At 56.6% G+C, this 26,252-nt stretch overlaps 2 protein-coding genes across 7 annotated transcripts in view; one reads left to right on the top strand and one right to left on the bottom strand.

Annotated features, from left to right (window-relative positions):
• The window catches only part of CGN (cingulin), a 32,278-nt gene extending 9,158 nt beyond the window's left edge, over positions 1–23,120 (bottom strand). For 2 of the 5 annotated variants that reach the window (XR_015795513.1, XM_088137171.1), the window contains exons 1-15: positions 19,212–19,307; positions 7,758–9,004; positions 7,389–7,489; positions 6,629–6,698; positions 6,294–6,380; positions 5,682–5,821; positions 4,997–5,129; positions 4,689–4,901; positions 4,130–4,278; positions 3,693–3,834; positions 2,809–3,021; positions 2,489–2,695; positions 1,550–1,807; positions 1,109–1,279; positions 198–359 (exon numbers count right to left, since the gene is read on the bottom strand). Coding sequence is in view for 4 of the 5 variants with exons in the window: in XM_088137171.1 (XP_087993297.1) it covers positions 198–359; positions 1,109–1,279; positions 1,550–1,807; positions 2,489–2,695; positions 2,809–3,021; positions 3,693–3,834; positions 4,130–4,278; positions 4,689–4,901; positions 4,997–5,129; positions 5,682–5,821; positions 6,294–6,380; positions 6,629–6,698; positions 7,389–7,489; positions 7,758–8,975 (3,264 nt within the window). In the remaining variant the exon portion in view is untranslated. Of the gene's footprint in view, positions 1–197; positions 360–1,108; positions 1,280–1,549; positions 1,808–2,488; positions 2,696–2,808; positions 3,022–3,692; positions 3,835–4,129; positions 4,279–4,688; positions 4,902–4,996; positions 5,130–5,681; positions 5,822–6,293; positions 6,381–6,628; positions 6,699–7,388; positions 7,490–7,757; positions 9,005–14,767; positions 15,060–19,211; positions 19,308–23,099 lie in introns of those variants that run through there. The other 3 variants (XM_088137173.1, XM_088137172.1, XM_088137174.1) reach the window with 3 other exon arrangements.
• A 92-nt stretch (positions 23,121–23,212) lies between these two features.
• Positions 23,213–25,970, top strand: PSMB4 (proteasome 20S subunit beta 4). 2 transcript variants are annotated; one of them, XM_007427927.4, is made up of 7 exons: positions 23,213–23,390; positions 23,875–24,081; positions 24,398–24,544; positions 24,843–24,924; positions 25,233–25,349; positions 25,484–25,572; positions 25,839–25,970. In XM_007427927.4, exons 1-7 carry the CDS (start codon positions 23,263–23,265, stop codon positions 25,849–25,851), a joined length of 783 nt encoding a protein of 260 aa, XP_007427989.2. In that variant the 5' UTR covers positions 23,213–23,262; the 3' UTR covers positions 25,852–25,970. The 2 variants fall into 2 exon arrangements, with proteins under 2 accessions (XP_007427989.2, XP_087993301.1); XM_088137175.1 differs by lacking the exon at positions 25,839–25,970 and having other exon boundaries at positions 25,484–25,576.
• The last annotated feature ends 282 nt before the right edge of the window (positions 25,971–26,252 follow it).

The following is a 26,252-nucleotide window of genomic DNA, read 5'->3' as shown; positions in this document are numbered from 1 at the left end:
TGGGGGGTTCGCCCTCCATACATGCCCCTGGGCCTCTTCGTGCCAGGGGGCAGCCCTGAGGCTGGATCTGAAAGAGCAACGCGGGGTAATTAGGAAACGGTGCTCCTGAGCGCCGGAGGGATGATGCCATTGGGGATCGGTGGTGCCGCAGCCGTTTTCCAATATCGTCCAGGAACCCATTCAGAGACCACACGTACCTCCAGTGCTTTGACCTGCCGGGACCGATCGTCCTGAGACCGCCGTTTGGACTCCATCTCCTGATCCAAGTTGTGGAGACGCTGCGCCAGGAGCTCCTTGTCCAGGATGGCGCTCTCGCGCTCAGCCTGGCTGTCCTGCAGTGCCTGCTTGAGACGCAGCACCTTGGAGAGGAAGAGGAGGACGGATGAAGTGAGCCTCCGGGAACAGCGACTCGCAAATTCTGGGGGGTCGTCTCCCCCCACCTGGTTTATCTTCCCAAGGTGGGGGAGGACGACTCTCAGGGTGGCCCTGGCCGAGAGACTTGTAGTGGCCTGGGCACCCTGGCTCTCGCAGTGCAAGGAGCCGCGGGAAGCAAACCACGCCATCAACCACGAACTTCACACAGACTCGTCTGCTATTTCTAGCTGGGCAAAATCGGCTTGCTTTTTTTCCCCCCTTCTTTTTCCAAACCACCCAAACTCTTAGGAGATTCTAGTCCTCGTGGATTCTTCCCTCCCTTCCAAAGCCAGACAAAGCTGCGAGTTCTTCCGCTCAGTTAAATGGTGCGGAAGAGAAGAGGAGGAGGTGTGGGGCCACTCCCCCAAAGCTTTGGGGAAATCCTGAAAGGCCGGTTTGCGTCCCACAGCCTTTGCTCCCGTTGTGTCTTTAACAGGAGGGCCATTTCTCCTTTCTGATATTTAGTTTTTGTTTCTAATGGGAGGTTCGTACAGCTGTACAAAGGGGTATTTGTTTTCTGGTCAAGGCCTCTCGATATTTCTTTGTACTTAGGGTGGAGAGCAGCAAGTCCTGAAAACAGCTCTGGGAAAGCTGGAACTCTGACAAATATTTTTAAATCAAGCGGGCTGGCCTTCCGCTGGAAAAGAAGAAACAGATAAATTAAAAACAACAACAAAAGACCTTTCCTGCATACCTCATCCTGTAATCTCCCCATCTGGTGCTGCATCTTCTCCACTTCCACGTTGCGGTCCTTGGCATGCTTCTGGGAATCGCTGATCTCCTTGCGCGATTTCTCCTTGTAGTCCTCCAGCTGGGACTGCAGGTCCGAGAGGGCCTGGTGTGATTCGTCCGCCATCTGCTTCAGCTGCAAAAGGAGAGGAAACCCAGGGTTGGTCTGACTTTCGCCCTGCCCTTCCGTGACCTTCTGGATTTGGGAAGCCCCTTGGGGGAGAGACAACGGTCCAAGGTGGACATCACAGGGCGGGACGCCTATTTTCCACCCGTCCCTACAAGGTGGCCGTTCAGGGGAGAGTCCACCTTGGACGGCAATCAGAAGACCGACCCGTGGTTTTCGAGCCTGCCGAGTTAAGAAAAGGGGAACCAATGTGGAGCAATGCCCCCCAGCACGGCCAACCTCCTTTGTCAGCTTCGCGACGCTTCGATCCAGCAGCCTCTTCTCCTCTTCCAGGTCGTTCTTGGCTCTCCTGAGGACCTCCTTCTGCTTCAGCTCCTCTTGGTAAGAGGCGCTCAAGTCCTGGTGCTCCAGGGTGAGTTTGCTGAAATTGCGCTGGGCCTCCTCCAGTCGGCCCTCCAGGGAACGTTTAGCCAGCAGCAGGTCCTGCTCCTGGTCGGCAGCGTTGCTCACGGACTCTTCCATCTGCTTGCGGTCGGCCTGGGAGCAGGAGGGGAAACGAGAAAGGGGAAACTGAGGCACGGCCCAAGAGATCGGCCAACAGGAGGCCCCTTTTCTGCTCCAGGGAACGTATGGAGCCTTCAAACTGGATGTGGAGGTCATCGTGGCAAGAGACCTCACCCGACGTGGGCCACGTAAGAGCAGCCTTGTGCTTTGTTCCCCCAGAGGTCAACTAGATGCAGCAGTTACGTTCCCCTTGCCTTGGTATTTGGTGGTAGACTACTCTTGAGCATGGTGGTTTCAGACTAACCGCGGCCAGCCAGATGATTCAGGAAAATCAGAACTATAAACGGACGGGTTGTTTAGCACCTGGCCCTTGGAGTTACGCTGGCTAGCTTCAGTAGTTGGTATGGTTCTACCTCTGCATGAGCACGAGCCCAACAAACCGGGTTTTATGAGTTGGGTGTGTGTGTTTTTTTCAGCCAACCAGGGTTAAGTAAGTCAGAGCTTAGCACAAGGTGCAAAGCAGGCACGTTTCAGAAGCCAAGGGTTGGGGCTAGCTAAACAAGATGGCCACTGTCACGTCAAGGGCAAGGCTCTGGAAACCTCTACCTCTGATCTCAGCCCCGGTTCCCTAGAGATGGGATGAGGATGACTAAAACAGAAGGAAACCAAGATGTTGACCCAGAAACGACAGAGCATCGCTTCTCCTTCCAGTACCTCCAACTTGATAATCTTCTCCTTCAGCCTGGCCTCCATGTCTTGCCAACTATCAGCAAAATGGCGGTATTCCTTCAGCTGGGTCTCCAGGCCCAAGATCTTGCGCCGGAGGTCGTCATTCTCTTCCTGGGTTTCCCTCAGGGTGGACTCCACCAGTCTCCGCGTCTGGTCAGTGGCCTCCTTCTCACCCTCCAAGGCAGCCTTGGCCTACCGGAGGAAGGGACGAAGGCGACCATCAGGTCTCCCATCGCAGTGAACCATCAAGCCAGACGTTGAGCCAGTTTGGAGAAGTTGGGTCCACTTTCTCTGCGCCTCCTTACCTTGAATGCCTCCTCGTAATCCTTCTGGAACTTCTGCATCTTTTCTTGAAACCGCAAGCTTAGTTCCTCAACTTCCTGGCTACGGCCAGCGGCCTCATCTTCCAGCTTCTCCTTCAGGGCAACGATCTCATTCTCCCGGAGGCGCAGGATCTTGCCCTGCCCCTCCTTCTCCTCCACCACATCCCGCAGCTGTTCCCGAGCCTCACGCAGCTCCTGAGAGGAGGAGAAAATGAGTCAGACCCATCCCTGAAAGCGGAAGGGCCAAGAATCGTTCACCCTTGTTGAGTGAAGTTATGGCAGCCAAACCAACAAGGGATCCTGTTGAAAGAGCTGGGAGAGCTGTAGGACTAGGTGAGTGGCATAACCTATCAGGAATCCAAGCTGGGAGACTACAAAACCCTCCAGACCCATCCTCAAAACATGCCCTGGGTTCCTTAGCCCTTAAAAACTGAAAAATATAGACAGACATATCTGGACCCGTGGCTATTGCCCTATTTGGTGGAAACCAAAGACATTGAATGAAGAAGACGTCTCTCTGAGCGTGGTCAGGGAAGAAGAAATTTGAAAAAGATCTTCTCTCTACACTAGGAGAAGAGGGCCAGTGTTGCATCCAAGCCCCCATCAGCCCATGGGAACCTGATCAAGGATGATGGGGGTTGGAGTTCTTCAACAATAATTAGAGGTCACCACCTGGTGATGTCTCCACACCCAGTTACAGTGATCTAGCTTAGTGTTTCTCAACCTCAGCGACTTTAAGATGGGTGGACTTCAACTCCCATGCTGGCTGGGGAATTCTGGGAGTTGAACTCCACACATCTTAAAGTCGCTGAGGATGAGAAACACTGGTCTAGTATGTTGTTAAGTGTCTTTGCAGCTAAGCACACCTTTCTTAGCTCATTGACCTCCTTGGCGTCCGCAGAACGGTTCCGGATCTGGTCCATCTCCTGCCGCATGGCTGCAAAGCGCTCGCGGGTTTCCTTCAGCTCCTCCTCAAACTCCTCACGTTCCACCTTGACCTGCATCAGCCTGGAAAAGGTGAAGACCATCACCGTATCAACGACAAGGGAGGCAGGGAGCGAGAGACACAGAGTGACGGCCAAACTAAAGGCAGCGATGGGATGCCCAAGGCAACCAGGAGAAACACAAAGCTTCAGAGCAGTTTGCTCCACGCTTAAAGCTGTCTTGGAGAACCAGCCAAGCTGCATGAAATTCACGCACGAAGCAACTGAAGATGATTAAAGATGGTTCGGCACGAGAGCCTCTCCACCTGAGTGGAATTTTTAGAGGAGAGATGGACAGGAGGGAAACACGGTTGACTCACTCTTGTTTCACATTACGCAGCTCCTCCTTGTTTTTTTGGAACATCTCCTTCCAGTGATCTCCTTCCTCTTGGCTTTCTTGAAGCTCCGTCTGGAGGTTCCTCACCAGAGAGTTGACCTTCTGCCTCTCAGCCTCCAGGCTGGCTTGATCCTACACCAGAAGAAGACCAACGCACAGATTCAAAGAGGGGGAAGGACCCGAATCAAGATCCACTCACCCAAAGGGGAGGTGGGCCACATCTGGAGAATGATCATGGGGGCATGAGCACCTCACTCCCAGACATCCTGGTCTAAATCCTAGGAGCTGAACGTGAGACTTTTGGTTGCAAAGCTCAAACGATCCAAGGTTAATGAGATGGGTCCCTTTCCCTGCCTCAACCTTGGTCTAATCAAGTGGTAACTTCTCTTGAAGATACGATGCTCTTCCCTGCCTCCTTGCCCCAGGATCCCCACACAAAAAAATCTAGCACATCAGACAGAGGGCTGGGCGAGATCCCCGATGCTCTTCCAGCTAGCCTCCCTCCGCTGCACACAAGACCCAGACCCCGCACCGCCGCTCACCTGCGACACGTCTTCCATGTTGCGCCTCAATTGCTCCATGTCCTGCTGGTACTGCTGCCGGACCCGATCCAGCTCCTGGTCGTGGCTGGCCACCTCCTCCTTCAGGGCCCCCTTCAGCGCCGTCAGCTCGCGCTCGCGCTGGCGCAGGTGGTCCTCCTGCTTCTGCTTGGCCCCCAAGACCTCCTCCAGGTCTTCTCGGGTCTCCAGCAGCTCCTGGGGAGCCAAGAAAGAGAAACGCGTTTCTGGGCCCGGCTTGGCCGCAGCGTGTTTGCTCGCTCGCAAGAGAGCCCGGGCGAGCGCCAGCTCACTTTCAGCAGCGCGTCCCTGTCTGTCGGCAGCTCTTGAAGTCGATCCAGCGCCTTCTGCATTTCCATCAGTTGGTCTTCGGAGTCGGTCAGCTTGGCTTCCATTTGCTCCTTGATGGCTCTGACGTCTTTCAACCTTAAAGGGGAGGGAAGAAGGGGGGAGATCTGTCACCTTCAGCGTGTCTGGATGGGATTTGGCTCTACAGAGTAAACATGTGTGCACGCTCCTGCTTTTCCTCCTCCTCCTCCTCCTCCTCCTCCTCCTCCGAGGTCTAAAAGAGCCGTGCTACGTCCCCGTCGGAACAAAGCGGCCAACTTCTCCCATCTTTGGATTGGGAAGAAAGAGACGGATTCCCCTCTAGCTGACCTGCTGTTGTTTTAAACCTATGATCTACTGCCGTTCATTTGCATTTCAGTACGTGGCTGGTATGCACGGATGCATCGTTCCAGACACGCCAGCCCTCGTGCAGCGACCGGAGCCTGGCTCATCAAGATGGGCGGACTGTTCGCCCGCCCGATTGATTGCACCTTCGGATCCCCGGACTTCACGCTTACGGCTCAGGACGTTCACCGGGCAAGGGAGCTCCCGACTTCCCGGCTACACGTGAGCCCAGCCCAGGGGGAGAAACAGCCTGGCAGGGGAACGGTGCCAGCATCGGACGCCGCCCCGCCCGGGCTCCCCACTCACTCTTGCGACATGCTCTGGAGCTCCCGGTTCTTCTTGTCAAAAGCCTCCCGAAGCCGACGGCATTCCTCCTCCAGCTCCTGCAGCCGGATTTCCAGGCCGTGCCGGTCGCGCTCCTGTGCCGGTTCCGACCTCTGGGGGGCCTGCGTGGGACTCTTATTTATTTATTTATTTATTTATTTTTTTAAAAAATTTAAAAGGGGGGGATGTAGAGAAATAAACATCCCCAGCATGAATCGTGGCCCAAAGAGGGTGTTCAGGCACAGTTCTGCAAAGGTCTCGGGACTATCTGGAAGCCCCTGCTCCCGCCACCTGGCGGGAATTACCCAGAAGCCCCTGCTCCCGCCACCTGGCGGGAATTACCCAGAAGCCCCTGCTCCTGCCACCTGGCGGGAATTACCCAGAAGCCCAATGCTTCTTCTCCCCAGTCCCAGTTGGCATAGCCAGTGGTTGGGGAAGATAGGAGTTGGAGTCCAAAAGTACGCCCCCATCCAGGGAAGTAGCTGCAGCCAACCAGCTGGCCAACACACACACACACACACACACACACAGCCTGGCCAGAAGGAAGAGATGCAGAATATTTGCCCCCCCCCAGAAAAAGGGTTGCAAGGCCACCTTGTTCCGGCTGCCCAGTTCTTCCACGTTCCGCTTCAGGTCGGTCACCTCCGAGCGGGACCCTCTCAGCTCCGACGAAGGGGCAGCCTTACCCCCCCAAGCCAGAAAAAGAAACCCTCCAAGTCAGATTTCCTTACAAGCTGAAACGGGGGCACACTCCCATTTCTTAGCCGTAGCAATTTTTTAGGGAAACCTCCCATCAAATCGCTAGTCCTCACGGTTTCAAAAAGACCCCCCCCCTTGCATGGCACACCTCTTCAGAACGGGGGATGCCCCCCTGCCTGCAGCAATTGCGGGACCTGCTTTGTGGGCAATGGAGGGGGGGGGAGACGTACCGCAAACGCCTGGATTTTCTCAAAGATGAGGTTGGTTTTCCTCTCTGCCGAGGCATCGCTTTCGGCGCTCCTGAAAACGACAGTTTTCCAAGCGCTGAATGAGGGCTTGTGCCGCGAGGGCCCCCTGAATAAACCCCAACCTCCTGCTAAGCTGTAACCTTGGTTAATGAGCTGCAAACGAGGCCCGCGGCAGACGCCACGCTGAATCTTACCAAGCTAGGGGACGATGCTCACAAAATAGAGCCTCCAGCTGTAGAGAGGGTCTACCAAACGTTGGTAGAGAAGAGCAAGAGAAGGCTGCTGCCTTTAGACCAGCTGTGTGCAGGCTTCCCAGAAACTTTGGGCTGCCCGCCATGGGATACTGACGCAGTGGGATACTCTTGGTGGAACCCCCCAGGGCAATCTGGGGTCTCAGACTTTATCCCTGGGCCCTGAGGAGAAAAGGCACTCAGGGCTAAGCCCCAAACAGACATGAAAGCATATTTAAAGCCAGAAACCCAAATGAGTCGTGGGAAGTGGCTGATCTGGGAAAAGGTAACCAGGATCAAACCTAGTCGGTCCTTGGATGGGAGACCACTAGGAGAGCTTAGCAATTCAGATGAGATTGGGAAGCTGGAAAGACATCCAGAAGAGGGAACGGCAAAGCATTTCTGCCTGGCCACCCAGAAGGCGCCCGTGAAGTCAACAAAAGGTAAGCCTGGCTCGACGGAGAGGCTCCCTTTTCCGACAAACAAGCCCTTTCCAGCTTCCAGATGTTTACCTGTCCTTCAGAATGCTGTAGATGAGCTCCTTGGTGTATTCGCTGCTTCCAGGCGGCGCTACCTCCTGCTGATCCCTCAGGAGGTCTGGGGTGGACTTCAGCTGGAAGAACAAACCCACCCAGCGAGTCAAGGCGGGTCTGGATGGGCCACCATTACCCTGCGAACTGCAGCCGCCCGGCTCGCCAGGAAGACGGTCTTCACTTCCGCGAAAGAAGGGATGAAAAAGACGCTCCTTTTGCAAGACCCAGCGCAGGCAGCAACGTCAGGAGGATCGTGGCTTTCCCACCCATGTGGTACAGCATGAAACCCAGGGTGGCCATGGACCGATCGGGAAATCGGGTCCCTAGGAAAGACGTCCGGAAAATTACCTGCAAATCGGACTGGACTTTTCTCGGCTGCTTTTCCATCCCGGGCTCCTCCAGACTCTTGCTGACCCAATCCTGGATCATCTTAGACTTATCCTCCTTCATCGCTTGCCCAGCGGCTCCCCGGTTGCCCGGCGGATTAGCCGAAACGAAGGGCTTACTCGTCAAGGTTTGGGCTCCTTCCCTGAAATGTCCTGGATGCTCGGTGGTCCCAAGTTCCCGCGCGTCCACTGTATCTCGGTAAGCGCTCCTTCCGTCGAGGCTCCGTGAGCGCTTGTGGCTCTCTGGCGAGACCCGGGTCCTGCGGGAGGCTCGTCCCCTTGGCAGGGCCTTTCGGTCAAACTTGTGGATCAAGGAGTCCACGGAAGAGAGCGGCTTTGTATCGATTTCACCACTGTTGGCGCCGACTGGTTGGGCCGGCTCTGGGGATCCTGTGTCCGACGGCTTGTGGACGGACCGCAAACCAGGGAAGTTGCAGGCTGTGGATTCCCTAAGGTTGGGGACGCTGGGGGGAGAGAGATTCAGCGCACTGCTACTCCTTTCTGGGACCCCGGAATTCCCTGACCGGGAAGCATAACCCGAGTCGTGAGTTCTAGGGGGGCTCGGCTCCTGCGGGTCGCTCGGCTCGGGATCAAGCAAAGAACTGTGAGATTGAGTCCGCCGCAGATGCTGCTGCCCCATGGATTTTTTGTGGGGCAGCGTCCGATAGCCGCCGTGGGGGAGAGAGGAGCCGTTGCTACGGGATGCGCGAATCCCATCCAAGCTATCAGCTTGGGGCACTCGTTGGGGACCCAGGTCCTCATCCGAGGTGCTGTATTGAGAGCTGTGTCCAGAAGGTTTTGCCCCGTAAGGATTCTCCGGAAGATCCGAATCGGAGCTGATGGAACCCGAAGCGTCCTTGGATGACGACCCGGCCCTAGGAGAGCCTGGAAAGGTCTCCCCAAGGGTCCGACTCCGAGCTGGCCTTCCATATCTGCTTCCCCCTTTGATCTGTACCCCGAACGAATCTTCTCCCTTTTCACCGCTGTTGAGGACCACAAAGGGTTGGCCATCGATGCCCTGGACCCGCACGGCCACGCCATAGGAGCCCGGCCTGGAAGCCTTGGGGCGGATCTTCTGGGACTTCCTAGGCTCCTTCAGGTCATCGATGAACCTGATCTGGACTCCGTAGTCTATGGGGCTGTGCTTCTCGGCTAGGGTGCCATTCACAGAATGGTCCATGCTGCACGGGTCAGAGGTCTTCAAGGATCCTGCAGAGGGGAGAAGGTAAAGAGAGAGACTGAGGATAAACCTGCTTCGTTCTGAGTCCAATAACAGCAAGGAAAGTTATTACAGAATTTGGGGGGGGGTTGAAAAGCTGATTATTTAACCCCCCCGGGAGATGAACCAGGGACCCTCCCCAAACTTCACAGGGCAGAAGTGGGAAGTCTGAAATAAAAATCACCAATCCAGATTTCTGCCCCAGATTTCCAGTTTCCACTCCGGTCTAGCAGCCAAGGGACTTGCCCGTTATCTCTGGAATTCGCCACCGCACACAACTCCCTTTATTTATGGCCCCCATCCTGCCCAACCTGGCGAGGCACCGTTGCAAAGGTTTCACCAGGAGCCGGGCTTACAAAGGACGCCACAGCAAGCACGGAGGGCACCGCGTTGGCTAAAAAAAAAAAAAATCATCCTCCAAGTGCCACTGGGGTTGGTTGCTAGAGCACCAGCGACCAAACTCCTTCGCTGTGCCCGCCAAAGAGAGGCAACAGCCCAGGGTCCTGGGGTTCTTCCGCAGCCCATGCAGATAGACTGCTCCTGCTCCTGGAGGCTCAGCGCAGGGCTTGCAAGAGACCCAGGATCCGATCCCTCCCCCCAGATTCGCCCCACCCCCTCGCAGGCCGACAATGCCATTCGTGAAACTGACGAGGAAATGCCTCAGATCAAATGGAGGAGGAAAGGAAATTTCCCTTTCTTCATCGACTCCGTGCATCACCTTCGCCCGCCTTCCAACGAGCGAGCGAAGAAGCTCCAAGGCGGTTTGGAATTCACGCTCGTACACCCAGCGTGCGAGGAGGCGTGATGGGCGGAGAGCCACAGGAAGGCAAAGGGGATTTCTGCCCTCCCGTAGGGCGCTCTGGCTTCCCCGGTCCCAATTTCTTTTTAGCCAAGGCTAAAGTGGGACCGGGTTGGGAGAAGGGGGCTCGAGACCCCTCGCGGGGGGAGCATGCCCCGAACGCATTTTTCTTGCCTGATTATGGCTCATTCTACCCGGCCCCTGGCCAGCGCTACGGGAACTTTCAGCTCACTGCTTGACCCGCCAGGCTAACGCAATTGTTCTCCCCTTTTGGGTGGCCCAGAGCTGCTGTCGTTAAATATCATTCAGTAGCAATAAGCATCATCATAACGAGGAGGAGGGAAAAGAGGAAGAGGAAGAGGAGGAGGAGGAGGAGGAGGGGGAGGTGGTCCTGGAGCCATTAACGTCCGCAGGAGCATGAAGATGAAGCTTTGGGGATGATGGGAACTGGAGGATGAGCCAAGAACCTGGGCATTGCCTCCGAGCGCCCTGGCGCCGTGCCATCAGGGAGTTGGAGGTCTCTCTCCAAAAGCTGTGTCAGCAAGAGAGGGCAGCGCCCAGAGAGCGGGAGAGAGATGCTCCAGTGCCCACAGCTGTCAGGCTGAGCCCCGCCCGCCAGAGGACCCCCGCGCTTCCCCAAACACTCGCGCTGGAGACCCAGCTCAATCCACTCCCCGCCGCACCGTCCAAACGCTTCCTACTCACTGCGGCTGGTGCAGGAAAGGGACGCGTCCGCGGGAGGGTCAGGGGCAGAGAGCAACGCGCGGAACTGACCTCCTCTGCCCAAGGAGGGACGCCAGCCTCTCGGGGCAAGCGGCGCCTGGGGCAGCTGAGTGGTGCCAGAACTTTGCCGGCCCCCGAACTCCGGGTCTCAGTCCCGGGTTTTTGCAACCCAAGGTAGGCTGGCTGCTTCAGCAGCAGCGCGGCATGGCACGGCACAGCTGCCCTGCTGGGGCTCTGCGGCGGGGGGGGAGGTGAGGCGAGGCGAGGCGAGGCGGGCAGCTGCCCTTGAGCCTCTGAATTTGCTGCTCCCGCCCCTCCGCCGCCTTCTCTTATCTCCCCTTTCCACACAGGCACTTTTATCCCCGGCCCTCCCCCCAAACGAAACCCACACAAAAGCTGAGCATGTCTGCAAGGGGACCAGGGAAGGGGGGGCAGGAGAAAGGCAGGGAATTAAGGAAAAGAAAAAGACGGTGAGCCTTCAAATTCCTTTGTGGGATCAGTGAATGAGGAAGGAAGGAAGGAAGGAAGGAAGGAAGGAAGGAAGGAAGGAAGGAAGGAAGGAAGGAAGGAAGGGAGGGAGGGAGGGAGGGAGGGAGGGAGGGAGGGAGGGAGGGAGGGGAGGGAGGAAGGAAGGAAGGAAGGAAGGAAGGAAGGAAGGAAGGAAGGAAGGAAGGAAGGAAGGAAGGAAGGAAGGGAGGGAGGGAGGGAGGGAGGGAGGGAAGGGAGGGGAGGGAGGAAGGAAGGAAGGAAGGAAGGAAGGAAGGAAGGAAGGAAGGAAGGAAGGAAGGAAGGAAGGAAGGAAGGAAGGAGGGAGGGAGGGAGGGAGGGAGGGAGAAAGAGAAGGAAGGAAGGAAGGAAGGAAGGAAGGAAGGAAGGAAGGAAGGAAGGAAGGAAGGAAGGAAGGGAGGGAGGGAGGGAGGGGAGGGAGGGGAGGGGAGGAAGGAAGGAAGGAAGGAAGGAAGGAAGGAAGGAAGGAAGGAAGGAAAAAGAGGGAGGGAGGGAGGGAGAAAGAGAAGGAAGGAAGGAAGGAAGGAAGGAAGGAAGGAAGGAAGGAAGGAAGGAAGGAAGGAAGGAAAGGGAGGGAGGGAGGGAGGGAGGGAGGGAGGGAGGAAGGAAGGAAGGAAGGAAGGAAGGAAGGAAGGAAGGAAGGAAGGAAGGAAGGAAGGAAGGAAGGAAGGAAGGAAGGAAGGAAGGAAGGAAGGAAGGAAGGGAGGGAGGGAAAGATTGGCTCTTGGATGCTCAAAGGGGCTCGGACTATTCTAAGAGACTTTTTTCAACTCCACGGCTTTCCCGCTTGGACTTCAACTCCCATCACCCCAAGGGATGGAAAGTGTCACAGCCTAACAGGTTAGGAGAGGCAGTATGGGAAAAGACAGGCCGCCTGGCGGGAGATGGGAGCCAGATGGACCACTGCCTGGCTTTGCATGCAGAAGAAGGTTCCTTGATGGCAGCAAAAAAAAAAAGGGGGGGAGATCTACTAGTAGCTGCCAGACTTGAGAGCTGTATGGAGCCTCCATGGGGAAAGCAGTCTACCTGTCCATGCCAACCCCAGAGAGCTGGCCACGGGGGCAACCAGACCTTGCTGTGATCCCGGACAGCGCCTGCCTGCCTGCCTTCCTTTCAACTTTCATCTGAGTGCAAAAACGACGGGCCTAGCAACTCTGGATTCGAACTCGGCCCCTCTTTGCCATCCCGTCTGCTTTTCCCATGTTCCTGGCTGGCTGCTCAGGACACGGCTGGCGAGCCAGCCAAGCGCGGGGCCCTTTTCGTCCAACATCCTCTGGTCGGAGGCCAGCTGCGTCTCAGCCAGGGGAGGAGGAGGAGCAGAGGCCTTCAAGCGGCCAAACAGGGACAGAAGGGGAGAAACAATATTTTGTTTTTCCTCCCGTTTACTGCTGGAGGACAGCTGGGAAGCGAAGATAAGGGAGAGAAAGGAGGAGCAGCCCCTGAGGCAAAAGGAACTGAAGTCACTATCAGCCTCAGAGGGTGGAAAGGAGGCCACCAGGAGAGCAAGGTGAAGACCAGGAAGAGGTGCCTCGGAAGCAGAAAGAGCTGCTGGCCTCAAGAAGCCAATGCAAAGCTGCCTGCCGGGGGGCCAACCAAGCTTGGGACCTCCACTTGGACCTTGACCCTGAAGAGCCACGGTGTGTGAATCCAGCCTGGGGGAAAGCCCCATGTGGCCGCTGATCTGGCTTCACACCGCACAGCACAAGCAAACCAGCGTCTGGGGCTGTGGGGCTGGAAACAGGAAGCCAAGGAGCTGCCATTCAGCTGGGGGGGGGGTTGCCCCAGAGAGTCAGGGAGGGGTTACATGGCTTGCATGGTCTGCCTTGAAAATGGCATAACTGGGCTCCTCCAGCAGCCTTTTCAGGCTGGGCTCACCACGTGGCTCCAAACCATAAACTGCAAATGGGGCTTGTTTATTCAACTGGCCCTGCCTTTGCCCGGCCGCAGAGCAGAGCCCATAAATCACAACGGGAAGGTTCACACAACACGCCAAGTTGGAACCAAATAGGGGTATAGCTTTGGGCCTTGCTGGGTTATAAAAAGTGTGTGCGTGTGTGTGTGTGTGGGAAGGCATTGTAAAATGCTTGTGTGTGTGTCAGGTGCAAGAATACCATGGATCACAAGCCACCTCCAACACCTTGGGAGCATAGGAAACCAGCCCAAGGCATCCGCCCAAGCCCATAAGCCACAGCTTGTTATTGGAACCCTCTCTGCCCGATTGCTAGTGTAACACAATTCACTTGTGCAAAGGAACAAATTGCCAGCTGGGTTCACACAACATGAAATTTCAGTCTTTTCAGCCACGGGCTGGAGGAGGAGGAGCTGGGCCTTCCTCTCACCCCCAGTCTACAGCCTCCACACACACACACAAATACATATATATGCACACATACATACCTATACATGCATATACACATATATATTTAAGTTGAATTGGAAGGATCAAACCAAGCAAAAAATTGTCATCCTAAGAGCCAGAATAGCCAAATAAGGGCTTTGGGGAACGCCACAAGCGGGATATTAGCAGCAGCCCCTCCATGAAATCACCCTCTGGTACTCAGAGGTATGCTGCTTCTGCACATGGAGGATCCATAAGGTTAACTACCTAAAAAGAGAGCTCGTTCTGAGAATAAAGAGAGCCAAAACCTCCATCTTTTAAAAAAATGGTCTCAGGGTTCCCCGTCCACACACCTTGTGGCAAAGAGCGCCAGAAGTTAATCATTATAGACAGCCGAACGCTTCCTTCTTTTTTTGCCCACGCACATTCCCAGATTCCTGAACTTTGGGAGGGAGGAAGAGATAATCCGCCCCTGAGTGCATGTTCGGTGGTGGGGGAGGGGGAAGCTGGGGGGGTGGCACATTTGCAGCACTGCCACCGCTTCAGAGCCCCCCATTTGGCAAAACACCCCCAAAATAACCTTCTCTTCCTCCTCCCAGTTCTGCATTTAAAACCTGTTTGCCAAGCTGGCCGGCTGGGTTCCCCCCCCCGCAACAGAAAGGAGGAATTCTGCCCGCAGGCCCCGCGGGAACCTTTGGCCACCCCCTCCTTGGCGCCCTTGCCAGGACCGAAATGGCCGCCACGGTGCAGGGAGGGCCCCGGCCCAGCAACTCGGCACGGAAACCTGAAACTGACACACCTGAGCTGAGCTCACCGACCCAGCCCGGCAGGTGCTGCGGGCCGAACGGAGTCCTCCAGGCAGCCCGACCTTTCCTCTCTTGCGCAAGGCCCGGGCGTCCCGGGTAAACAGCGGGTGCGCCCCCGTCCGCCACCCAGCCGCGTCTCTTGCCAGGCCGATAAAGCGCCTCCCTCTGCGCAGGGACACCTGTAACCCTCCCCCCCGCCCCCCGTGCCCAAAGAAAGCCAAATTCCCCTGTTATTAGTATCATGCCCTTGGGGAAGAGCCAGAAGGAAGCACCAGGGAGCGTTTCCATGAGAGCTAGAAACTTAAAAAAATAAAAAATAAAAACAAGAAGAAGCAGACTTCAAAGGCACGGCCCTGGTTATGAATGACGGGTCACCGCCGAGAGTTAGCGGCTATGTAGTCAAGAAGGGGCTACTAAGGAACCCAAAAGCAACAGCCGGTTCAGGAAGAAACACCCAAGGATTGCCAAGAAGGAAAGAAAAACGTATTGGAGTCGCAGGAAGAGGGTTATGGCTGGCTCCCCGGCCAATGTGCCACCTTCCGCCCTCAACCCGGGTTTCTCCCCCAAACCACCCACTAACCCAGATCGCTCTGCCGCAGCGCCAAACCCAGATGAAGCCTCCTTGTCCAGAGCCAATGCAACGCAGGGTTGGGGCCATGAGGCCAAGCCGTGAATCGTTGAGCCTATGAAGTCCGTGCTGGGTTCACACCTAAACACCACACCGTGGCTTGCAAATGGCCGCAACCGGATTCGCCCGCCACACTCTGCCCAAAACAGAGTCCCTTGGGGCTCAGCGCAATGTGTGAAGCGGGGTGTGCTGGGGTGTGTGTGTGTGCGTGCATGCATATTTTCCAAGCTGGGCTTGGGCTAACCCCGGTTGGCTGCAACACCTGAATCACTTTTATTTCCACTTTTCCATTCCACAGGCAAAGGAGCGGGTTAATCATCAGCTCGGCGGCTGCAACTCAAACACCGAAACTGCTTCCTGGTCTTTCGGGAGCTCCAGAAAGCCCTGCGCCCAAGCGGAAGAGCCAGCCAGGCCCTTCCAGCACCCTGAAACAAATAAACGGAATAACACTCCAAGACCTTGCAGCGGGAGAAACTCCTTCCAATTTCCACGGGGCCCCAAACAACTCCAGAAGCGTTTCTGGGCCCCAAAAGAAGAAATTCAGTGGACGATCCGTCGGGAAATGTGGTTGGGATGTCACCGGGCTGGGCTGAAGTCCCTTCAGCTTATTCCACAAAGGCTGAGACGTTGTAAGAACTCAGTTTCTGAGCTCCCCGACTAACCAGGACATTTGAAGATGGGTTTTCTTAAAAACCTGCCTGGCCCCCCCAAAACGTCAAGTCCCGCTGCATCTGGAGGGCGTCTAGGTCGGAGAAGCTGCTTTAACCATTAGGCCCATCAATGCCATCCCCCCCCCATTTCCTCCCGAAAAAACCCACCCGCTGCCAGTTCTACGGAGTTAATCCAGGGGCTGCTGGCGGCTGTTCTCGAGGGCATTCCTCCTGGGCGCTCGTGGGGTTTTTGCGAGAGCGGCACGTACCGTACTCTAATTAAAACATTTTTCAGCGTTTATGGAAAAAAGGGCATTGTTGCGATCACACGCAGTTCCAGCCCGAAGACAAGGAGTCCAGAGGCCCTGCCTGATCGTTTTTTACAGGGTTTTCCAACAGAAACTTAAACTTTCTTTAAAAAAAAAAAACCAGCCAAACAGGTCCAGGGGGATAAGGAAGCAATAGAAATCAGGCTAAAAAGAGAATATTCACAACAAACCGACTTGGCTACCGTGCCCGAGAACCAGTCGCGGAAGGAATTTTGGTTAATCTCTCCACTATTATGCTGGCAAAAATTCTCGCTTTCCCCCCCCTTTAATAATGATCCAGGCCTGTGGCAATCCTGCCCTGGCTGGATTGGGTGGGAGGTATCCCAGATACAGGCTTACACACGGCTTTGATCCACTTCCTATTTTTAAAATGGTTTCGTCACAATCAATAACAAAACAGCAACCACTGCTTTACATCACCGCCGTTCAAGAAGTATTTTGCAGGGCGTGCGAAAGAGAGAAAAGCGATAGAAACGAGTGACTCAAAATAGTCAAGACTGCTTCTGCTGGCCGGGCGTCAGCCGAGGTGGGTGAGTCAGGCCTCCGAGCCAGAATGAGGGTTGAGCGAGATGACCTCTCTGCCCTCTCTGATTGCACAGCCCAAAGCCCCAGGAAGGTAGCCCACCAACCCCGACCCAATTATAGACGCTTCAAGGAAAGCGTGGGAAGGCCAAGCCTCTTCCAGATTACGCTGCATTAGTGTCCTGGCGTCTCTCACCCCGGGCCAGGCGGGTTGGGATCAGAGGTCACCAACCTCTGGAGAATCACATTCCCCGTCCATCTCCAGAAATCCCACCTAGGTAAATTGGGGGGGGGGGACTCTAATTGGCACCAGGCGGGGAGCGGCACTTTGCTTCCTGGGCTGATCTTGGCAAAGCGAAGGGTTTTGGGGGGGGGGAGATCAACAAGGACTTCAAGGGCCGAACAGAAGTTCTCAAAGACAGACAGCAAATCATTCTTGGGGATTATCCGAAGAAAAATAACTGGGAAGCACGATCCGCCTCGTCCCACTGCAGGGAGAGTTTGGCTGGTTCTGCTTTCATAAGCGTTTCAGATTCTCCTTTGGAAAGAGGTCTCCTGAGCATGTTGGAGCGCGCCGGAGGGCTGGATCCATCCAAGCTAAGAGGTGAAGCTCTGCCCCGCAGGACGAGACCGAGGAGAGCCGAACAAGAGCCTCCTCTTTCAAGCAGGTGCCACCCAGAAGGAACCACAACATCCCTGCCCTTAACTGGAACGACCAGCCCGGCCGCCACAGGGAATTATTCATACGTCTTTCCAACAACTGTGCCATGCCAAGGGTGCCAGCTGCCTCTTCAGCCGGTGACCTGCCTCCCGCTCTGAACGGGCACCGGGAGGCCAGACTGAGCTGGGGACGCTTTTCAAAGGCCCTGCGTCCTAGCGGGGAGCAAGGGCTCCTTTATCAACAGTGGAGATGAAGCAGACAAGAGCATTCCTGGACAAGCGCAGAGTGCATTTCATTCCCGGGCAAAAGACGCCGGGAGGCTCAGAAATGCAGGATGGGTGGGTATTGTCAGAGCACGACAGAGGTACTGGGTGCAAGATTTAATTTCCAAGGAAAATGTAAGCATCTGGCTCAAAAGCAGGCCCTACAGGTGAACCCATGCCCCCCCCCAAGCCCACCCACTCACATGAGAAAGGACCCATCAGGTTTGGAAGAGCCCGGACCTAAAAAGCTGCTGGTGCCATCCCAGAGATCAGGTGTTTGCTGGCCACGTGCATTTGTTCCTCTAAACCAGGGTTTCCCAAGTTTATCGACTTGAAGACGTGTGGACTTCAACTCCCAGAATTCCCCAGCCAGCATGGGTGGCTGGGGAATTCTGGGAGTTGAAGTCCACACGTCTTCAAGTCGATAAACTTGGGAAACCCTGCTCTGAGCAAAATGCAAAATCATTATTGGTTGCCCCCCCTCGGATCTTGGTGGCCGCCGACCGGGTGGGACTGGAATCAGCCCCTCCAGGCAATCATTAAGCTCTGCTGGAGACCCTTGTCTCCAAACAGGATTTGGCCGCCGTCGGGACAGTCCGTCAAGTCTCTATCAGGGCAGGAGACAAACGCCACCCCCGCCCCCCTGCTTGGCAAACAAAACTGGGGGGAAATTGCTCTTGGGCCACGGGAGTTTTCGCCTTTCCTCTAATTTCAATTTTGCGACCGCCACCGGTGTCCAAAGAAACGCAAAGTCAGATATAAAGGGGGCCGGGAGGGGGGAGCCGAGAAAGGGATTAAAAAGCCGCAAATTCCGACAACCAGGTGAAAACAGCGCATCGGAGACAGATTAGGAAATGTTTTCCTATGAGAAACATGGGGTTTGGACAAACCGGGGCCCCCCAGGTATGTGGGGATACAGGTGGATGGGCTGTGTAGAGACAATACGACCGGTCCCTGCCGACGGAACTTCGGAGGAAGGCCGGCTGGGGATGGTGGGAATTGGAGTCCAGTTGATCTGCAAGACCCCTGACTGGGGGGATGGGTTTAAGACTGCGAATGGCAGTTTCCAGAGGGACTGGAGGGCGCCGGCTGCATCCTGCCCCCAAAGCAGGTCCCACCGAACTCGGGGGACTTTGCTCCGGCGTACCAAGGCAGGGCCTTCTCCCTAAGCTCCTGCAACTTGGGGGGGAGGGCATTTCGCAGACCTGCAGCCACGGAGGTGCCCAGGCGCCTCCCGGGACCTCCTCCCAGCGCCCTGCCCGGGTCGAGGGCTCCGGGGCCGCGGCAGCTGGCTCGCCCTGCTGGCGGGCTTCAGACGGGGGAAACGGGGTGGGGAACGACATGCTGGGGAACGGCCCAGGGGCTCGCTCGGGCTTCGGCCCCCTCGCCCCTAAAAGCGGCGCTCCTCCGTGTCCCGGACGCTCCGAAGCCTGCGCGGCAGCCAACCGCGGGCGCAGCGCCGCCGCCCCGCGCGCATCCTTTGGGGGGACACAAGGCGGGACAAGGGGGCGCCGCTCCGGCCAGGGCCCCCCTCCCCGGGGGCAGCCCGGCTGCCCCCGGGGAGGGGGGCTTTGCCAGCTGCGGACCATGGGAGCCGTAGTCCAGCCCAGCAGGAGCGCGCCGGTGGCACCGGCGGCGCGCCTGAGCGGGGCACCCTCGGGGTGCTGGCCGGGGGCCGTGTAGTCCTGGCGGAGGGGCACGCAGTCCTGGGAGGAGGGGGGCGAGGCGCCGGGCGCGAGCGGCGCTGGAGGGAGGGTGCCCGGGCGCCAACGGGAGGGGAGGCGCGCTCCTCCCCCTGCGGGCACCCTACAGCGCCCTCGGGTGCCCGTCGCCCTCGGGGGCAGGGGCAGGGGCCGGGGCCGGAGCCCCGAAGGCAAGCGGCGCCGGGAAGAAGGGGACCGTGCGGGGAAGGGGAAGGGGAAGGGGAAGGGGAAGGGGAAGGGGAAGGGGAGCCACCCGCCGCCGGCTTACCCGCCTCGCTCACTCGCCGCCCACCCGACGGCTCCGGCTGCGCGCCGCTTCTGGCCGCCGCCCCGGGCGGGCGCAACCTGTTACCTGAGCCCGCGCCGCGGCCACGCCCCCCGCCGCTCCCTATTGGCGCTGCCCGCGGCGGCGAGCCACGCCCCGTCGCTCCGCCACGCCCCGCCGCCCTCCCTTCCGGATGGGCGGGGCGCGCCGCGGGGACCAGACCCCAGCATAGCAACCGGGGAGGAGGCGGCCGCCGCCTCCCTAGCAACAGGAGCAGGCCCGGGATGCGGGGGAGATGCTGCGGGGAAGCCTCAATGAATTGATTCTTGAAAGCCTCCGACGCCCTCAGAAGCGCCCCGCTCGGGTACCAGCCCTCTCTACCCGCCTCTGGGTCGCTGTGGGGGATCCCAAGTCCCATCTTCCCCGGCTACCCTTCTGTAGTTGTCACTCTGACACCCATCCTCCCGGTTCTCCAGAGACGAAGCTGCCAATAGCATCATCCACAGCAATTCCGGTGCCCAACCCAGGATTGTCCGCAGCTTAGATTCTCAACCTTGGGAACTTTAAGATGTGTGGACTTCAACTCCCAGAATTCCCCAGCTAGCATTGCTGGCTGGGGAATTCTGGGAGTTGAAGTCCACCCACCATCAAGTGGCCAAGGTTGAGAAACACTGGCTTAGCAGAACAAGATGGATTTTTGCCTCTCCTGCAAGTTTCCTGTCTGGAAACTAAGCCTCGGCTGCAAAGCACAAAGCTTTTTCGGGCACCTTGAAAGAGACTCTTGAACGTTTCACGGGTAACAGCAGCAGGACGTTCAAGGCGCACAGTGGCTTCCTAATCCCCCCAGGATTGCAAACGGGCCCAATGACGGAAGCGTGCAGAATTTGGGAGAGACCCCCCAAAGCCCATGCTCGAGTGGGAGCTGCTCTCCCGCAAATACAGACAGCCATGGAGCCTCAAGGGCCGAGCTGCGACGAGCAGGTATCGATGGGTCTTTCTCTCACCTCTGCTGGCGTCCATCAGGCCAGAGAGACCCTCACGGAAATCTCTTCAGCTACCACCCAAGCGCAGAGACCAAAACTTTGCCAGGAGTTGGCAACAAACATCTCAAAGCCGCTGAAACCAACGGGTGGTCTCCATCCTTGGACTAACCGAAAATGAAATTCAGAAGGAAAAAGCTTTTCCGGCACGGACCTCGTAAATTTAAAAAATGACACCGCACGAGAGATTTCCAGTGAAAAACGCCAGGCCAGTTCATCCAGTTCTGATCAAACTTACTCTGAAGCCCTTTGCTTTAACCTGCCATCCACTTCCCACTTGGGAGGGAAATGGGTATTACCAACACCCAGCTTGGCTTGTATGGGATGACAGCTGACGTCTGGAGGCAAAACTTACTCCACCTGTTTTCCTTCTAGGTAAGAAAGTGTGGACGACATGCCACTTTTCCTTCCGCCTCCTTCCATTTCCCTGACTTCTCTGGCGTTTCCGCCACTGCCCAGCACTCCCAGCAAGCGCCATTTCACTCCAACCAGCCCAACTTTCAGCTCTACTCTGTAAGTGCATCCCTCCAGGGAGAACACCGTGCCCCACTTATCATCCTAAACAACTTTCTTTGCCGAAGAGAAGAAATTAAACATAGGTTGGCTTGCTGCTGTCAACATAGTTGAAAAGAAGGGTGTGCCTGTCGTAGGTCCCTGTTAAAGAGGGTTTCTCCCACTGCTTCTGGATGGAGATTAGATTTATCTGCTGTATCTTATATCCAATTTTTCTGCATCTCTTTGTCCTGAATATTTTTTCTAAGCTGAGCAAGATGAAAACAAGAGCAGGAGACCCTTAATAATATCGGTCTAGTCGCTAAGAGTCGACAGTGAGTTGATGGTACATAATCAGTCCATGTGGAAGCGCTCCAACTTGATTCATTCAGGGCTGGGAAAAAAGAAAGTCTTCCCACCTTCGGTTTGGTGTAGTAAATGAACGGAAACAAAGGGAGCTCAGTTCCTGAATCGGTTGCGGTTTCAGCGGCTTCGCAGGACAATGCCGGGCCTAGGAGGAAACTCCGGTTCCACTCTGGTCACTCAGTCACTCATGACAAAGGCTTGTATTGAAGCCGTGAACTTCCTCAGAGAGCAGAAGCCATTGGAGAAGGTCAGCTCTTGCCGGCTGGCTGGGTATGTCCTGATTACAAATTGGGGGCATTGGGGGCTAAGTTCCATGCGCAGCATTTCTGTAGCAAGGAAACCTACTTGCAAATATATGCTTACATTATTTATTTGGGTATTCAACATGTCTCTGCTGCCCCCTAAACACTTTCTCTCTTTTACCTCACTTTGTACACAGACCTTTTAAGGGTCAAAGCAGCTCCTTGCCGCAAGCAAAGCCGAAGAATGCCGCCCAGGAATTTCTTCTCTTGGTGGAACAGGGACCCCATCCTCTCTCCACCAATTCTTCTCCCGGCAAAACAAAATCCTGCGTCCATCCTTCCCCACCCCCCAAGTGATTCAGGGTGGCACGTCTCTCCAGAACCGGTCATCCCAATTATGTTCTCTGCCGGGTGATCGGGAGCTTGTTAACTCGAATCAGATCACCAGGCTGTCACTTTCTTTTCTGCTGGTGAAAAGCAGTGGAAAAGCCGTGTGCAAAAGATGGACTTGGGAGGGCCGAGGGCCTGGTTTTTAAATGAAAGATGAAGGCGCACGACAGCCTGGAGATGGGGCAGGGATGAGAACAAGAAACGAGCCAGCCAACGTCATAATCTTCTTTCAGGCTGCTGCTATGAACATGAAGCTCCAGAAGCAGCTGGAAAGAGATTGGCGTTGGATCTGCAAATTACTGCTTCTTTCCAAGCAGAGCAGGGAAACAAGAAAACGGAGTGGGCTGGCCTGTTTCTTATCTCCATCTGCCCAAACGCTCTGTTGCTTATTCACCAATATTTGTGTGCTGCTTTTTCACACAATTCTCATGATCTCGAAAGCAGCTGGGGGAAAGTCACCATTCTGCTTCATTCACTACCTTCAGTCTCCAGCGGGTAAAATGTTTGTCTCCAGCCCTCCAACGGTTAGGTCCTACCGAATAACTCCCAGCCGTCCCCGAACATCGAGTGTCTGTGTCTCCTCATAAACCAGTCCAGTTGAGTTCAAGCCAAGGACGCAAGTAGGTCTTAAAACGAGTTCGTTATTGAATTTACTCCCCCTCCCCACTCTGACACTCAGCCACTTAATACTCCTGCCGCTTTGGGCAGTTTGCGCCAAGGGGCAGTTCAGTTCCCTTCGGGGCTGAGCGCTGGATGTCCCCACCGAGCCTTCTTGCATCGAGCAGCCCCGGTCGCCCCAAAGGGTTTGCCTCTTGCCCCCGTGGCTGAGCGTGGGCTAAAAGCTGGGCCTCCCCAGTTGCTGCGCCCCGACTAGATCACACAGAGACCTTTATGCCTCTCCCCCATGCTGCATCTACACCGCGTGAAGCGAAGCGGAGGCTTCCACCTGCGCTCCTCTTCCCAACTATTTCTGCTGCTCGCTTGCAGCGCTGTGCAATGGCAGCGCAAGGGCTAATCCCCCGCTTTTGGTGTTCCAGAAACACACTTGATTGCCGCATTCATTCTGCAGCACAGCTGCCCCTCGGCGATGCAAAACAACCTCTGCGAAAGATTCACTTTCTTGGAAATGGGCAGTTCCCACGAGCAGCCGCCGCGCGAAGCCCCGCGCCTCCTGACCCGGAAGCGCTTCTTCCAGAGGACGCGCCACGCTCAACGTGGCGGCCACCCGGACAATTTCTCTCTTCCGCTGCTCCCCCCGCCCTGGAATCCTTAACGGGCTTTCTCGAAATCTGATCTTGGCTTCCCCGTCCCCTCCCTCTCAAAAATCGTCCCGCCGCTGCACAGCAAGGCCGTTGCTTTACCTCGTATCCGCCACGCACAATATGGCGCCTCCTCCTCTTCCGGTCTACGGAACGCCGCCGCGGACAATTCAGAGGCGACCCACGCCGTTTCCCGGCCCGCTGCGCATGCTCCGTCGCGCCGCCTCTTCCTGCTCCGTGACTAAGCTGCCGCGGTTCGGGGAAGATGGAGGTGCCCGCGATGAGGCTGCTGCCGCCGCTCTGGGCCGGGGGTCCTGCTCCGGGGGAGCTGTTCCCGCTGGCCATCCCGACCCAGGGCTCCGGGGTCCAGACCGGGGCCGCCAAGCGAACTCTGTAAGGCGGGGGGTGGGGGAGGGAGAAGCCCCTTCCCACGGGGAGACCCCCCCGGCGCGTGACGTCACACCCGGGAGGGGGAGGGGGCAAGGGATCCCTCGCGGGTTGGGATGTAAATCAGAGCCTGCCCCCTGTGCTGGACTACAGTTTCCTCCATAGAAGTGATGAGAGTTGTAGTCCAATACCCATGTAGGGTTGGGGGGGGCCTGGGAGAAAGATCTTCCTTTATATTATTTGCCTTCCAACTAAAGAGCCTGCGTCCTGGGGCCTGCGTGGAAAGGTAGACTGCTCCCGCCCAGGGAGGCTCAACCACAGGCACTGCAGGGAGCAGCCCCGTGAATGCGACTGGAGGGTCCGGTCGGGCTCCGTCTTCCGCAGGGCCAAAGCCTCACCCCTCGCCCTGGCCCAGCCCGCAGGGAGGGTCGTCCAGCCACCCTCTTGGGGATTGGCAATCCAACACCCCCTTCTCTCCCCCCCTCCCCAGGAGCCCCATGGTGACGGGCACCTCCGTCCTGGGGCTGAAGTTCGACGGCGGGGTGATCATCGCCGCCGACACGCTGGGCTCCTACGGGTCACTGGCCCGATTCCGCAACCTCTCCAGGATCATGAAGGTCAACGACAGCACCGTCCTGGGCTCCTCCGGGGACTATGCGGACTTCCAGTACCTCAAGCAGGTCCTGGAGCAGATGGTGTAAGTCGCCCGGCTGCCCCGCAGGCGTTTGGTCCTCGGCCAGCTTCTGCCCCCGAGCGCTCCGATCGGAGGGCGAAAGCCGCGGAGGGACGTTCGCCAGTACCAGCCAGCTGTCTCGTTGGCCGCCTGCTTTGACCTCCCTGCTGACGGCCCTTTTCACGGGGCTGCCTTCTCCCCGCTGGGGGGTGCTCAGAAGCTGCGGCCCTCGCGACGTGCCCGGGGGGCGAGAGGGCCCGATTCTCGGCTGGCCCATCTGTGCCTGCACCAGCAGAATGGCTCGAGGGAGCCGTGTCTGATGGGCTTCTGCGCCTTGCAGGATTGACGAGGACCTTTTGGGCGACGGCCACAGTTACAGCCCGAAGGCCATTCACTCTTGGCTGACCCGAGTCATGTACAACCACCGCTCCAAGATGAATCCTCTCTGGAACACGGTCGTGATCGGTGGCTATTCGCACGGGGAAGGGTAAGGCCGGAACAGAGGGAGGGAAAGGGCTGAGGAACGGTGCCGTGGCCGATTCACAAGTAACGTTTCGCCAAGTCCCATTTGCAGAGCGCTGGGTAACTTTGCATTCTCGTTGCTTTCTTGACGCTGCATTCTCCAGCTACCAATAATTCAGTTTTTGCCTTCTGCTCCTCCTCCACACCGTACTTTTCAGTGGACAGCACGTGGGCTTCAGCCACAGCAAGCCTTTGGAGCCACGTAGGGCATTTGGGGACACCAGCTGACATGGCGCTGCCCCCCTCAATCTCTCCCCTCTCAGTTTCTTAGGTTACGTCGACATGCTGGGAGTGGCGTACGAAGCTCCTTCGTTGGCAACCGGATATGGGTCTTACGTGGCGCAGGTAGGTGGCATGGACAGAAGGGGGTGCAGATTCGTCTGTGTTTTTGGTCCAGCAAGGCTGGGGCCTTTGGCCTGAGCTGGGTTCTCTGATCACGCTAAATTATCATCTTTCGGGATTAGTGCCCTGCCTCGCAGATTTCGGCCGTCCTCATTTTGCAACGGTGCATCGCAGCTTTGGGTGCTGTGCTGTGGCTCATCCAGCAGACCCAGTTAAGGCAGAGGTGGCTTCGAGGGATCCATACCCAACTTCTCTCTCACCGTGGGTGACCGCGCAACTCAGCATGCTCCCTTTTTTTCGCCCCGTTGCAGCCACTCATGAGGGACGCCCTGGAGAAGACACCCGTCCTCTCTCAGCAGGCGGCTAGAGCACTCATTGAGCGTTGCATGAGGATCCTCTACTACAGGGACGCCCGCTCGTTCAACCGGGTAAGGCCGTGCGGGCTGACCCACCAGCCCAGACCCTAGGTCAGGAATGGCGTGTCGGCATGCCCCTTTGAGGGCTGACACCTTTGAGACAAAGACCCCCAGGAGGGGCCTGACCATCTGCTCTCCCTCCTCAGTATGAGATCACCACCGTAACCGAGAAAGGCGTGGAAGTGGAAGGGCCCCTGTCCTTGGAGACCAACTGGGACATCGCTCACCTCGTCAGGTAAGGGAGCATCCCCTCTGCACAGAGTTACGAAAGGATCCGCGGGAGCCATTAGCCTTCTAGAGGTTTTCTCTCTGCACGTGCAGCCGTGGCAGCAGAACCAGGTCCTGTTCTGGCAACTCCGTCACCAGGGACCCCAAGCCCCAATGACAGCCCTACCTTACTACCTTGGGTTTTAAAAAATGATTTATTTCCGTGACGGTCTTTTTTCGCACGTTTCGCAACATTTGCCTGGCTGCTAATTTGGCGGTCTTTTTTCCTTGCAGCGGCTTTGAATGAAATTGAAGACGTCCTAGGCCAGTTTTGTATTTGTTGAAGACAGAGCCCCAAAGAAAGCCCTTGTTATACTATACTGCAGAAGCCAGCCTTTAATAAAAATGGTTGACTGCCTTCTACAACTCTTCTGTGTGAAAAAATCTCTGGCGGTTTCCACGAGGAACAGTTTCAGAAGTTTTCTGTTGACCTTTATGGTGAACGAGTTCCTAGGCTCTATAATCGACCATCCTTCAACCTTCCAAATATGCTGGGCTACAACTCCCATAATCCCCAGCCGGCACAGCTAGAGTTCCAAACCAGCCTAGTGTTTAGAACGGTTTTGGTTTGTCACACTGGCACATGAAAAAATGTGTTTCCTATCTTTTTGAAGTGTTTCCTGTACAAGGATTTTCTACGTAGCGACG

The sequence above is a fragment of the Python bivittatus genome, unplaced genomic scaffold, assembly GCF_059951505.1.
Source record: "Python bivittatus isolate LINGU-HERP-01145 unplaced genomic scaffold, Pbiv_v1 ctg000180_np1212, whole genome shotgun sequence".
Lineage (NCBI taxonomy): Eukaryota > Metazoa > Chordata > Lepidosauria > Squamata > Pythonidae > Python > Python bivittatus.
Note: the sequence above shows the minus strand (reverse complement) of the source record. Positions and strands in the feature narration are given on the sequence as shown.

What these genes read in the sequence shown, in the direction of transcription:
- PSMB4 (XM_007427927.4), top strand. Translation starts at nt 23,263, where the DNA reads ATGGAGGTGCCCGCGATGAGGCTGCTGCCGCCGCTCTGGGCCGGGGGT. An exon ending in GGGGCCGCCAAGCGAACTCT is followed by an intron (nt 23,391 to 23,874) that starts GTAAGGCGGGGG and finishes CCCCCTCCCCAG; the next exon opens with GAGCCCCATGGTGACGGGCA. An exon ending in ATGGGTCTTACGTGGCGCAG is followed by an intron (nt 24,925 to 25,232) that starts GTAGGTGGCATG and finishes GCCCCGTTGCAG; the next exon opens with CCACTCATGAGGGACGCCCT.